This window comes from Oscarella lobularis, chromosome 12 (genome assembly GCF_947507565.1).
Source record: "Oscarella lobularis chromosome 12, ooOscLobu1.1, whole genome shotgun sequence".
Classification (NCBI taxonomy): domain Eukaryota; kingdom Metazoa; phylum Porifera; class Homoscleromorpha; order Homosclerophorida; family Oscarellidae; genus Oscarella; species Oscarella lobularis.
In genome coordinates, this window is record NC_089186.1 from 99,654 (window position 1) to 112,524 (window position 12,871).

The following is a 12,871-nucleotide window of genomic DNA, read 5'->3' on the forward strand; positions in this document are numbered from 1 at the left end:
TATTCAGCTCTAAGCCGAAGCTACGCACACTCTTACTGAGCACTCCCCAACTACACTCAGCATTCAAAAGGAAACAAAGGAAATGCATCTTCTGCTAAGTGTTCTTGCTCTACTCACTTTCGAGAGTGCTTTTGGATCGTTCAGAGTCGACTACGATGTCGAGAGAGAGTACGAAACAAAAGGTATGCCGTGAATATTCAGCAGCATACATTTTTGTCCCGTTCGTAATCATGCGAGATACATGAACATTACAGCAAAGTCCATGAGGGTTACATGCAGTCCTAGCCTATAGAGACGCTTTTCAGATCATCTCTGCTCTGATCTGTGCGCGGACTTCGTGGCCGTTGGAACGGAGAATAAGCCTGCTGATTCGTGCAAAACTCTGCCCAGTCGCACCCAGAGCGGCGTCTATTGGATACGACCATCCGAAGTGACGAAACCATTTAAAGTGAGTAAAAAGTAAAGTTAATTAACTCGACTGCCAAAACACACCCGTTAGGCTTTCTGCGACATGGAAACGGATGGCGGAGGGTGGATGCTGCTATACGCTTATAAACACAAAAGCGGTGAAAAGAACGTTCTAAAGCTAAGTCTTCCAACTGATCCCGACGGCTATTCTCATCAGCATATGAACGCTTTGGGCATTTCTAGCAGGTTATTGTCCGACATATTAATTAACACGTGCTATTAATTAATCTTTGTAGCTGGGCTAAGGAACTGCGTTTCTACTGCACAACCAGTCATCACACCCGTGTCGTACATTTTAAAACAAGCAACAGCAATATTATTAAAACCTCTTACGACGGAAAACGTCACCACAATGTTCAAGACTGGACGTAAGTAGCACATCTGTACCCGGAGCTAAGAAAAGATTGCCACTCTGGCCGCGTATTATTTCAGGCGAGAGTTTACCCAATTGGACGGTCACAGTGCGAACCTGCCTGCTGCTACAAATAACGTCGGGTACACTCGGCAGACTGTCCCGGGATTTACAGACGTTCCATTTTGGAAAGCTAACGCTTATCACTGGGCAATTGCCCCTTCGTTTAACAGGTTTGAATGCGATGACTACCCGAACAATCCCAATTATGACACTGTACATCGGGTTTGGGTTCGAGACTAACTGCAATTGATTCTGACTCAATGTGCATGTGTGTGCTGTCAAACTACTTCTTTGTCGTTCTTTTGATTTCTTTGTTCTTTCTTTTTGCTAGACTCCGTTAATTTATCATTATAATTTCGTGTGCTGACGTTGCTTTCCAAACGCGATGCAAAAAATGAAAGACCACGTGGGTCGTGGAGAACCGAGCCGCGTGGTTATTAACTTATTAAAAACACAACACTCTACAATACAGAAAGAACCGACAAACAGTACTAAATCGGTTTCTTATATATAGTCACGGTGGCTGGACCGCCTGTCCACCCACCTCTCCTGCTCCTATATACTACCTACGACCTGTAACAAACTACTTGTGTCATCTATAATGCATCCGCTAACTATTTACAATACATCTACATGCACTACTACGGGGCAATGAGCACGCCCCCCTCGTTACATGCACATTCAAGCAATTGTATTAAGATGTTTGCTTGCAGTTTCGAGCTGCAACTGATTCGATTTCGAACTATTACAGGGAAGATTGTTATCAACTGTCCCCGAAAGATCATTCAGGTCCTTTTCGTCAATAACCTGTAGACTCACAGGTCACATGAATAGGTAGTGCAATAAAACATTTTCATACGGTCAAAGGCATTTCTTCCAGAATATCGTTAAATCTTTCGGTAAGTTGACGAAAGGGCGGTCTCTCTTCCGGCTCAATTTCCCAACACGATCGCATCATTTCGTACCTATATTAGAAGGTACCATGCAATAGAAAATAAAAAGACGACGCTTTGAAAAAATCCTACAATTTCTGTGGACACTTTCGCGGCCTTCCCATTCTGTAGTTCGTGTTGGTCAAGCAATCAAATAATCGCTCAACCGGAATACTGGGATAAGGTGTTCCTCCTAACGATATCAGTATAGAATGCAATCAGCAAGGTCATCGCTAGTAATATTAGGTGTACCAAGTGTAGCAATTTCCCACAGAACTATTCCAAAAGACCACCTGCAATAATCAGAAGGCATAAGCACTTCTACAGTCAAATTAGTCACGATCTTACACGTCACTGGCTTCGGTGTAAACTTTATACATCAATGCTTCTGGAGCCGTCCATTTAATTGGTAAAAAGTTCTGACGCGAAAATTAATTAAAGACTCGTAGTGCTTCAGAAATTGACTTCATATACTTACAGCTCCTGGTTTGGTTTTGTAGTACTCAAAGTAGTGAATGTCCTTGGCCATTCCAAAGTCGGAAATTTTGAGAGTGTCATTTTCGAAGACCAAAACGTTTCTAGCGGCCAAATCGCGATGAACACACTGCATAAACATAAAGTTATTGAACAGATGCCAACGCTATAGCCTAAAAGTCCCTATACCTGCTTTGATTCGAGATATTCCATGCCTAACGCTATCTGCGCCCCATACCAAAACATGTCCCTTTCGGACACCGGGCAAAGGCTCGCTGAATACGTCAGATTCGACTTATACGAAGCATCGCTCGCCGTCGAAGCAGTAGGACCGACTCCCTTGTGAATACGCTTCGAATGCAAATAGTTTTTCAAATTCCCATTTAGTGCATATTCGACGATTAGCCACAGTGGTCCTATATAGTAAAATTAACAAGCTAGCGCTTTTCCACGGAGAATTCTTTTCTCACCGTTTACACTGCAGATGCCTAATAAACTAACAACGTTCTCGTGTCTTCCTACTTTCATCATAACTGCTGCTTCGGCTGAAAGATCAGCTGTGTCTTTGATACTGTCTACATCTAAAGAATCTCGCATATAAGATGAATGCTTAAGGTTAAGGTTTAGGTTTAGACACCTTTTACGGATTTTACTGCAACCGTCGTGGTGGCTTGGGCCGAATGCAAATATTGCGCTTGTGCTTCTCTCACGATACCAAAGTGTCCGTTTCCTAGTGTTCTACCTAGTGTAAGTTTGCTACGTGGAAATTCTATTCCTCCGCTCGGTTCCTTCTTCTCGACTTCTTCATTTTGAGTTTGATTTTGATTCACCGTTTCATTATCCGCCTGAAAAGTCTTCCACCCGTGATTTTTATCCACCACGACCCGGAAGGCTTCTTCTTCTATAGATTCGTCAATTTTTTCCCAATCGTCGGGCGGCAGTCTTGTCGCCCTAGCGCGTTCTCTGCGCCTTATCACCCAAATTCCAACCAAAACGCAAAGAAGCCCCAAAACAATTAATAAACAAGGAACAACGACGACATAGGCGGAAAAAGACGAAGTTGCTTCAGCTGTACTAATCCCTTCTAAGTCGACATCCGTAAACCTACTTTGAATGTCAGTCACAGATTCGGTTGGCAAAACATGGGGAAACGACGTCACTGGGACTGTGACGTCTTGCTTAGTGGAAGGAGTCGGTGTGATCAAATTGGCGACATGAACAGTTCGCGCCATTGCACTCTCAAGATGCGTACTCGCACGTACTCTGCACTCGTACGTTCCTCTGTTTTTTTCAGCCATATTGGGTACGTTTAGAATTCTCCTGTAGATTCCATCGCTTATTTGAATGAGGCGCGATTGCCTTGCCTTTTCTCCTCCCATGATTGGCTCGCGCAGTGTCACGTTGCCACGATACCAAGAAACGTCAACGTCAGCCGATTTTTGAAATTTTCCGGTAACTGTGCAGTTGATCAAACCAGTACCGGAAACCCGACTTTCCTTTGGCTCGTGAACCGACACGTTAGGAGCTGACGGTATTCCTGTCAGTGCAAAACAGCGTCACAACATGCAAAGGTGTGCTCAGCAAATACGTTATAAGAAAAATACTCTACAGTTTGCTTATGCTACATATCCCGCCTAGTATTGCTTACCTACGACTTCGAGCGTCATGTTAGCGTAAAAGACTCTTTTCGTCTTGCAGCAGTTACATCGATACTGTCCAGCATCGCTTTCTCGTACGCGTTGCAACGTGAGAATTTGCAAATCTGTCTCCTGTTTTGAATAGACGCGCGCCGATGGCGACGATAAAAAGTTTACGCGCTCAATAGACGTATAGGGAAGCTTCTGCCACACAAGCATATCGCATTTCTTGTGTCTGCACATTACATGTATTTCTCTCGATTCCGATAAATTCACCGTGAGATTGTTCTTCCAGTCTATAAAACCATGCGGCCTTTCGTGTCGATTGTCTCCGCATTTCGCTAAAGCTATAGTAATAGAAAAAGAAAGACGTTTTGAGATGCGCTATAAAAGGACGCCGCGCGTCCCGTTGATCTAAATGGGTCACGCCCTCTAACCTATTAGGCTTCAAAAATGCGATAAAGGGAAAAGGTCAACGAAGGATTGCGACTACGAAAGCAAGGGCCGCCTCTCGATACGATTCTTACTTTAGGATATGGTCTAAGCTAGAGACAAACTGCGCCTATACGGATCCCTCCCCCGAGCGCGGGAAGCACGCGGTACACGCATATGCTAAATCAATGGAGAGTATATAGTACCTTCATCTTGAGTCCGTACGCAGCTCAGCAGCAGAACGGCGCACACTACTATCCGCACGCTAACGGACAGCGCAGAATCAGAGAGTCGAATCATAGGACACAAAAGGGAAGAGATGAAGGATGCGGTCACTAGGGTCAGTGCTGCTATATGGCTTCTAAGCATGCGCATGTAAACGCTATATGGTCCGTTTTCCACGGGTATCGTAATCAAATATCGGACGGCGACGAATAGAGCTCCGCTTCGCCTGCGTTGTTGATTCGATTGTCTGCTTGTTTCGACGCTGAGGCGATCGCACGAGTGCAATCCTAGCATAGCAACGATAAACTAATAAAGAAACATTATGGCATTTTGAACGAGCCTGCAGGATGTATTCCAATCGACGTCGCAGTTCGGCGAAAGTCGGTCGATCGCCGGTCTCGATCTCCCAACACTCTTTCATGACATTGTATCTGGAACAAAAAACATTTTTTCGAGAGCACGCGTTGCGGTTTGTAGCGTTCGGCGTGGGACACGGTCGCGACACGCGTGAAGGGGCACAGCTATTAATAACTACGATTTGCAATGATCCCTCAGCGGCGTAAATCTCCAAAGATCGTTCTCACCCCCCTGGAAACTGACTACTAACAATAGATTTTTGAAGAGAAGAAGCCGATTGTTTAGACTATAAGAACCCCAAGACACCCCAAGACCCATGCACACATCTAAGCTTATACTTACAAAGACGGTGGGCAATTTCTTGGGCGACTCATCGTGTAGTCGGTTGTGAGCAAAAGATCGACGAGACGTTCAATGGGGATCCCTGGATGAGGGGTCCCTCCTACGAAAAAAAATAAAATAATATCGCACTTGGTTTTCTTTTTTCTACCAAGAGTGACGATTTCCCAGAGTACGACGCCAAATGACCACCTGAAAGACGTCAATATAAGAACTCTGAGAGCACTTGCACTATGAGAAACGTACACGTCACTCGCTTCCGAATACTGCTTGTAGAGCAATGCTTCGGGAGCTGTCCATTTGACTGGTATGGTATTCTACAATAAAAGCTTGCTAATACACGAACAATAATGCAATTGGTTTCGCTAACTCTTGACGACTGCTTGCCGTTCTGAAAGTACTGAAATTCTTTTGCCATTCCAAAATCCGATATTTTGAGCACGTCGTTTTTGCAGACGAGAATATTTCTCGCAGCCAAATCGCGGTGGACGTACTAAAATAACAAAGACGCTGACAGTATTGCCTATATATTGTGGCGACATGCAGTACTGTATAACATCTTTGACTAATATCTAGCTGATCAACAATGCCTTACCTCCATGGATATAAGATGCTCAGCTCCTCTAGCAATCTGCGTAGCGAAGTCAAACACGTCTCTTTCGCCAAACGAGGTCGCGTTTGAATTCAAAGTGCTCGTGCCGGCGTTCGTGTGATAACCAGACGCGGTCGACTTCAACGAAACGCCGCTGTATCGACTCGAATTCGAATCGCACGGCGAAGCAGCGCGGTATCTCCGTCTCGAGCGCAAGTAGTCCCTCAAGTTTCCATGTTGCGCGTACTCGACGATAAGCCAAAGGGGACCTATGTAGGTAGACAGACATAGGCACTAATAAATACCAAATGTTTATTTTCGTACCGTTGACACTGCACACTCCCAAGAGACGGAGAACGTTTTTGTGCGGCCTAAACTTCGCCATGTAATAGGCCTCGTTCGCCAACTGGCTAACGGCTCGACTAGCATCATTCGACTCTAAGCAAAAAACTCAAGCGTTTATCTAACTGTTGCGTTCAACGTACCTTTGACCATTTTGACTGCAACTGTTGTCAACTCGAAACCAGGTACGAGATTTTGGGCTTCCGCTTCAACGACCGTACCAAAGTAGCCAGTACCTGATACACGTTTTACCTACTAATACCATATCTGCATTTATTTATTTTCTACCTATGACGTGGCCCAGGGTGATCTTCGTTCTTGGAAACTCCATTACACCCAGTGGCACATTCTCATCTTTCTTCCCTTCAGGCAAAACGTTTGCATCGTCGATTCGATTGGAATCGAACATGCTACTATTCCATTGGAGCTCCTGTTGCTGCCTGATAAATTTCTCTGACTTCTCTTCGGGAATCGCTTCGTTGTCACCATTCGCATTTGTGACTGATATAGCGGGAAGACGTCGTCGAAGAGGCAAAGGCGATGATGAGGGAGTCTTCTCCTTCTCTACTGGCTCTATCGTCTCTTCAGCTCCGCCGGCTCGACGACGTTTCGTTCTCAGAAAAACGTAAAAAAGTGCAATTGTAGTCAAGACAACAACAAAGACGAGAGTGAGAACTACGGGTAGAATTGTCGTTCTGGTAGTCGCAGATGCATCCCTCAAGGAAACCTCTGGATATACCTCTGATGTAGCAGTTGAGAGAAACTCGTCTTCCGTGACAAGATCATCTGTTATCTCGGTTTCAAAAGGAGTCGATCGTATCGTCGAGGTTTCATCTATCAAGACTCCAATTTTGAATTGCTTTGCTTCTTTGGTTAGTTTGTGAATGTCTGAACGGACTACGCACGTATACGTCCCGGGATCTGAAACCGAGTGCTGCAGAGTTCTCGTGTACACACTTCCTGACCGCTTTTGAGCTGACTGAACCGGCGGAAAACGAGAAGGTTCATTCAACTCGTTGTTATATAGCCAAATCAGACTGAGATTCGCGTGGGGACTATACGAGACAACGGTGCAGTTGAACTGCGACTGATTTTGGGCCACGGTGAAGTTGGGAGCAAACGGAATGCCTGAGAAACCATTTCAATAAAATAATTTCTTCTAATACGTCAAAATTTACCTGTGACATTTAGTGTGACGAATTTTTTCGCCGTACGTTTTTTGTCCAAGCGGTACGCGCTACAGCGATAAGTACCGGCGTCAGATTCACGTAATTTCGTAAACGTCAAAATGGCTCCATCTTTCGAACTTCGAACGTAGACTCGTTCACCATTCGAGTCGTTTTTTACTGGCTTGTAACGGTGACCTTCCTGCTTCATCCAACGATACGACTCCGATTTTATTTTTATAGGAGCCTCCAAACGACACCGAATAGTGAGCGGTGCGTCGTAGACAAGAGTCAAACGACTGGGCTTTCGCCAATTTCTGGGCAGCTTGGGCGGATCTTAGAGAAAGATTCCTCACTACTCACATATATAATGACACTGTTTTTCTAATCACTTTTATGAACGGTGACGTTTGTGGATGCCGTTGCATTTCCTTGTTCGTTCCATGCAACGCATGTGTACGTTCCACTGTCTCCAATGGGAACGGCGGCGCGGATTATGATCGTTTTGCTGACAATGTTACTGTCTCTATTTTTTGGCTCATTGATGAGGATGTTACTCTTTTGCGTTACTTCCTGGACTCGACCGTCTTTCCTAGTTTTATACCACGTCAGAGAAGGCAGCGGTCTTCCCGTAGCTCTACACGACAATTCTATGTCCGTCTCTTGAGGATAAAACGCTTTAGATGGAAAGTGAGTCGAGATGTTTGGCGTCCCCTTTTCTAAATTAAATAGCAATCAGAGGAGATCAACGGTACGTCATCATTGAACCAAGAGATAGCCTACACTCTGCCTACGTCACCGCGCATGTAGCTTGCGTTTAGGGAGTGGGACACCTTTTCCAACGACGGAAAATTGCGCGTTCGAAACGCGATTGGAACGGAACGGAATCGGGGCTTTTACCTTCGACATCGCTTGGGACCGGAGGCGAGTAAGACACCGCTTGAATTGCGGCACTGAGAACTCCAAGCAGTGACGAGAGATCGAGTAGGAGAAGGAGACGATTGCCTGATCGCATATTCAGCGACAGTTCGCACTGTTTAGGATGTCGTTGGAAGCTAAGGAACTATAGAACTCGTGGCTAGCAACCCCAAGACAACGTCCGGTCTCCTCCCAAAAATGACCCGCGACTCCTGTCCTCTGACATGCAACCGCGTGCATGAAGCTTGTGTCCGGACGTACGTGCTTCACGCACAGATATGCTTCACGTACGCGTACCCTGCGCGCGCGCTGCCTGTGTATTGTGCGCCTAACTACTGAAAAAAGCACTATAAAAGTAAACAGCAGCCTATTTGATAAATACGGTCTTCTTTTATCTTGCCCTCGTCAGAACCCATCTAATTCGTCTGCCCTTCAGCCCCCTGTATGAACGCTGGCCTTCCACTTTTCTCCGCAGAAACTATCTTTGTTCGTTAGAAACCCCACAGCACGCAGAGATCATGTTATACCACGTAAAAAACATCACTTCGTTCTAATCAAACCTCCACAGTCCATTGACATAAAACCTGGTCAGAAAAAATGACAATAAATGACGTTAAATAAAATAGAAATCTATTCTAATGAACCTAAATTACCTCAGCATCCATTGACCTATAAATAATCCTAAACCTAAAGTACCTCAAGATCCGTTGACCTAGAAAAATTCCTATATACTAATCAACCTAGATTACCTCACAATCCATTGACCTATAAAATAAGCATCTATTTAAACCTAAATTACCTGAATATAATCCATTGAAATGGTCTAACTGGGAGGGTGGCGGCTGTCAGCTAAGCACGTTCAGGGAAAAAGGAGCTACAAACCTACTAAACCTCTAACCGCCCTACCTACTGACAGCCGCCCTATACCCTAATGCAGAGGGAAAGGACCCGTGCACACTAACATAGTCGGCCTGTGATGCAAACAGAGTACGAATCGTCTCTACGTAACGAATGCGTGTCGTCCCCGCTACACTCCCTGTCACACACACAAATGAAGCATCATGCACTGCCATGACACAAGCTCTCACTCCTGAACCCCAACCCGCCCTCGATTACACAGTTGGAAACAAGCCTAGTGTTTAGATTCGTTTGGAAATCGGTCTATGCTCAGGAGCGTGAGCAATGGCACGTCAGGCAATCCGCGACGTGTGTGTGACAGTGAGTCCCGCCCCCTAAGTGCATGCCTACTCCACGGTGGTCCCCAAAGGAAAACCTCGAAAAAATTCATTCATCTTCATCTGCGCTACAGCTCTAGGCAGACCGCGTCGGAAAGTAGACAATCCGCTGTTCCTATAGCGGGAAGATTTGGCGACGCCGTGCCGTTTCTAAAAGGTAGGCAATTACGTGAAGTTCATGGAAAAGAATGTGTCACGCGCTTACGCATGCAGCACGGCGTGGACGCGCGTATCTTTGTTGCTGCGAGAACATGCGAAGCCATCTAGAAAACGCAGAAGGATAGGTAAGAACGATCGAAGGTGAGAAAGGGGGTCCCAGCGACGAGAAGAGAACGCGAATAGCGAGGGATCGTAGTAAATGCAAACGTGAATGGCACGCGAGGACACGCGAGTGCGTACGGCTCGAGATTGCTCGACAGCGAGTGGATGCACGCGCCTGAATTAGGGAAGAAGCCAGCCATTTGCGGAAGGAAGCGTTGCAGAGAGCATTTCTTGGATATAAATGCCAGTTTGGAGGCCGTTGCTTGTCGCGCGGCTGGCGAAAGGTCGCGAAAACCTTGCGCTTATCGTTGTGGGAATGTGGGAGGAGGTGGCGAAACGTTTGATGCCTACCTCTTGACTTTGCTTCCGTGTTGAGAGCCTTGCCGCACGGCAGGAGCTCGTTCTCGACGTCAACTTCTCCCAGACGCTTGCTTGCTTGCTCAGAGCGGAGAATTAGTGACGAGAATGCAACGTTGCCCGGACAATGCACATGTGACTCGCGTAAATCTCTATTAATTAAATGCTCCTTCTACGAGCCGGACCAAGCTGAAATTTGACGTGGCTCTTCTGTGCTGACCCCCTTGCTGGCCCTCTCGCTACATCCGTCCTACACCGACATCTGATTAATTTAGATTATTAGCACTCAGTTCGAGAAAAACGAACAGCAGTGATGTACTTTAGCTAATGAGCCTATCCTCTAATTAAACACTTAGTCATTAGCAGAACAACGTGCAGAAAAAAAACCACGTGCAGAAAAAAACCATTATAGTGTGAAAAGCATACCAGAAATGAAGAAAACATTTTATCCCAGCTGCGTGATCGTTAGACATTGGCCGTCGCTTCCTGTTCCATGTGTTCTCTCAGAGCCTAAAAAAAGGACGTAGAGACCACCTTGACCCATTTACGTTATTCTCCTTACGCGATAAATAAATCTATATTGAGAGCGAGTCTGCACAGCGCCCGGTCGATCAACCCGTAGGTGGCTCACAATATCAGCCACGTCGACAGGCAAACCGCGTTCAATCTTCTTCATTCCAATATCAATGGCAATCACAACTCCAGTCCGACCAACACCCGCACTGTTATCAAAGACCGAAACCAATAGTTATGGTAACCTCTCACACTTTTATCCTTGCAACATACCTGCAGTGCACGAGAATGGTTCCGTTTCCCTCAGACTCTTGGACGTCTCCATCAATATCACGCATAAAACTGCGAACGCCAACGGACGTTCTTGGCATTCCGTGCTCTGGCCATCCAGTGAAGGCATAGTGCTTCACGGTACGTGAACCTTGGTTCTGCATGACAGATAAGGAGATAATTAGTATAGCCTTTAAAAAATCGCCACGTGTTTACTGTCTTGACTCTCAGTGTCGTTCTGATGTAGTGCTCCTTATGAAGTTCTTCCGAATTGCTCACTTCCACGTTACCATAGCGCATGGCTCCTTTATCCGGCCAGTATTGAATGCATTTTTCCTATATTTGAAATTAAAAAACATTTACAATATAGACTCAATGCCTTTACCACTCCGTATTCAAAGAGGTACGTCACCATGACAATGACAGTTACGTTGTGGTCCAATACCATGAGCCAAAAATCATCAACTGTGTTTTCCATGGGCGCCTGCGTTGCTATGTATTTGTTGGGATTCCCGTCAAATCCCTTCAAGAAAACAAATATAGATTTTTTGATTATCTACAGTCTCTCCAAGCAATAATACCCTGACAAAATTGGCGTTGATGTAGCCTGATCCATGGAGAGGAACGAGAGTGTCAGGGGCTAAATACATAATGTATACATAGGATTTCTACTTTCACTTTCACTTTACATACATGGCAGGACGCTGCTGTATCGATTCTTCACGTACGCATCGGCTGGCAAATGCTTGCTATCAACGCGTACAACAGGCAATTTCTAATGGGCAAGACTTCAATATACCGCTCCACGAAAGTCGTCCCCTACCTTGAACTCATCGTCGATTTCCTTCTCCTGGGGAGTCGAATCGAGCATAATTTCTCGATTATACCTTGATTGTCGCGCCTATTCGGACACTAACGTACAAGGCTAAAAATCGTGTGCGAAAAGCAGAACCTGTACAATCGACTCCTCGGCTTTTCTCGGCGACATTTTCCTCATCTGCACGCCAGCGGCCGCCGACGGCGACGCATACCTCGCCTGCTCCGCCGACTCGCCGCCGGGAGTCTCGGACGTCTCATTGACGAGATCCGCCTGCCCGAATCCGTCCGCAACGTCGAGAAGCGGCACACCGGACTGCGTTTTCCATCCCGGTCGCGCTTCGATATGCGACTGGGCGTCGGACGAGCGTCGACTCGACGCGGCGGCAGTGAAAGCCGGACGGACGTGGCGCGGCTTGGGAGGAGGACGCGGGGGCATCGATTGCATGGGAACGCCGTTGGTCGTCGCGCCTCCCGTCGAGGAGCCGATCTCGACTTCGATTGTGGATACGTTGGCGATGACTTCGCCGTCGCCGCCTCCGCCGACGACGACGGGTTGGTACGGCTGCGGGGGTTGCGGTGCGGGACCGCGAGGAACGATAGGACTGCCAGCCGGAAATACGTCGAATACGACGCGACGGTGTCGCTTCAGTATCGTTCGTCTCGCCAGCTGTGCGTCATTATACATAGGGACTCTTTTCGCTGGAAATTTGCAGGCTACTTACTGCGCTGACGATCCCCAGGATGATGGTTATGATCATCGCGCCGCCGACGCCGATGAGGACTATGATCCACATCGCAATGCCGTACGCTTGGGGAATATCGGCGTTCGCCATTGTTCACACGCCTACTTCCTGCCCAAGGTCACGGCGAATAGAGAGGACTCTGCGACTTCGTCTACGAGAACTAATTACAAAAGAGGTTGGACTCCTTTTCTGATTGGCTCTGGCAATGTTATGGTTTCCATCAAGAATGCGGATGTTCATGCACTACTGTACTCGTACGATAGAATGTCTCGCGGCAGGTTCCTTCGACCGCGAGTCTAGGATATGTCTAACAGTGACAGTACATGCAGCGAGTGTGCCTAAAGCTAGCTGTCTCTAGCGCTAAAGGCCCTCTAAG

At 46.6% G+C, this 12,871-nt stretch overlaps 4 protein-coding genes and 1 long non-coding RNA gene across 5 annotated transcripts; 2 read left to right on the plus strand and 3 right to left on the minus strand.

Moving 5' to 3' along the window:
- The first annotated feature begins 50 nt into the window (after positions 1-50).
- On the plus strand, positions 51-1,250 carry LOC136194302 (uncharacterized). Its single transcript, XM_065983379.1, has 5 exons — positions 51-182; positions 306-448; positions 500-654; positions 705-836; positions 901-1,250. Exons 1-5 carry the CDS (start codon positions 83-85, stop codon positions 1,121-1,123), a joined length of 753 nt encoding a protein of 250 aa, XP_065839451.1. The 5' UTR covers positions 51-82; the 3' UTR covers positions 1,124-1,250.
- A 28-nt stretch (positions 1,251-1,278) lies between these two features.
- Positions 1,279-4,733, minus strand: LOC136194300 (fibroblast growth factor receptor 3-like). The gene is made up of 11 exons (XM_065983377.1): positions 4,565-4,733; positions 3,938-4,273; positions 2,927-3,826; positions 2,760-2,870; positions 2,479-2,705; positions 2,294-2,419; positions 2,164-2,234; positions 2,068-2,108; positions 1,909-2,008; positions 1,743-1,848; positions 1,279-1,690 (listed from the first exon to the last, which is right to left on the minus strand). The coding sequence occupies exons 1-11, from the start codon at positions 4,731-4,733 to the stop codon at positions 1,565-1,567; spliced, it is 2,313 nt and encodes a 770-aa protein (XP_065839449.1). The 3' UTR covers positions 1,279-1,564.
- On the plus strand, positions 4,406-4,911 carry LOC136194304 (uncharacterized). Its single transcript, XR_010671604.1, has 2 exons — positions 4,406-4,525; positions 4,588-4,911. It is a non-coding gene; the product is annotated as an uncharacterized lncRNA (long non-coding RNA).
- Positions 4,686-10,268, minus strand: LOC136194297 (fibroblast growth factor receptor 2-like). The gene is made up of 16 exons (XM_065983376.1): positions 10,145-10,268; positions 9,738-9,795; positions 8,951-9,682; positions 8,280-8,881; positions 7,772-8,098; positions 7,392-7,715; positions 6,502-7,341; positions 6,357-6,449; positions 6,196-6,309; positions 5,875-6,140; positions 5,650-5,772; positions 5,526-5,596; positions 5,431-5,471; positions 5,283-5,382; positions 4,924-5,014; positions 4,686-4,870 (listed from the first exon to the last, which is right to left on the minus strand). The coding sequence occupies exons 4-16, from the start codon at positions 8,392-8,394 to the stop codon at positions 4,772-4,774; spliced, it is 2,604 nt and encodes an 867-aa protein (XP_065839448.1). The 5' UTR covers positions 8,395-8,881; positions 8,951-9,682; positions 9,738-9,795; positions 10,145-10,268; the 3' UTR covers positions 4,686-4,771.
- Positions 10,269-10,461: 193 nt separating this feature from the next.
- LOC136194301 (tyrosine-protein phosphatase non-receptor type 7-like) lies at positions 10,462-12,635 on the minus strand. Its single transcript, XM_065983378.1, has 10 exons — positions 12,475-12,635; positions 11,886-12,419; positions 11,757-11,834; positions 11,627-11,708; positions 11,515-11,573; positions 11,319-11,456; positions 11,150-11,269; positions 10,937-11,091; positions 10,713-10,872; positions 10,462-10,660 (listed from the first exon to the last, which is right to left on the minus strand). Exons 1-10 carry the CDS (start codon positions 12,583-12,585, stop codon positions 10,616-10,618), a joined length of 1,482 nt encoding a protein of 493 aa, XP_065839450.1. The 5' UTR covers positions 12,586-12,635; the 3' UTR covers positions 10,462-10,615.
- Positions 12,636-12,871: the final 236 nt, after the last annotated feature.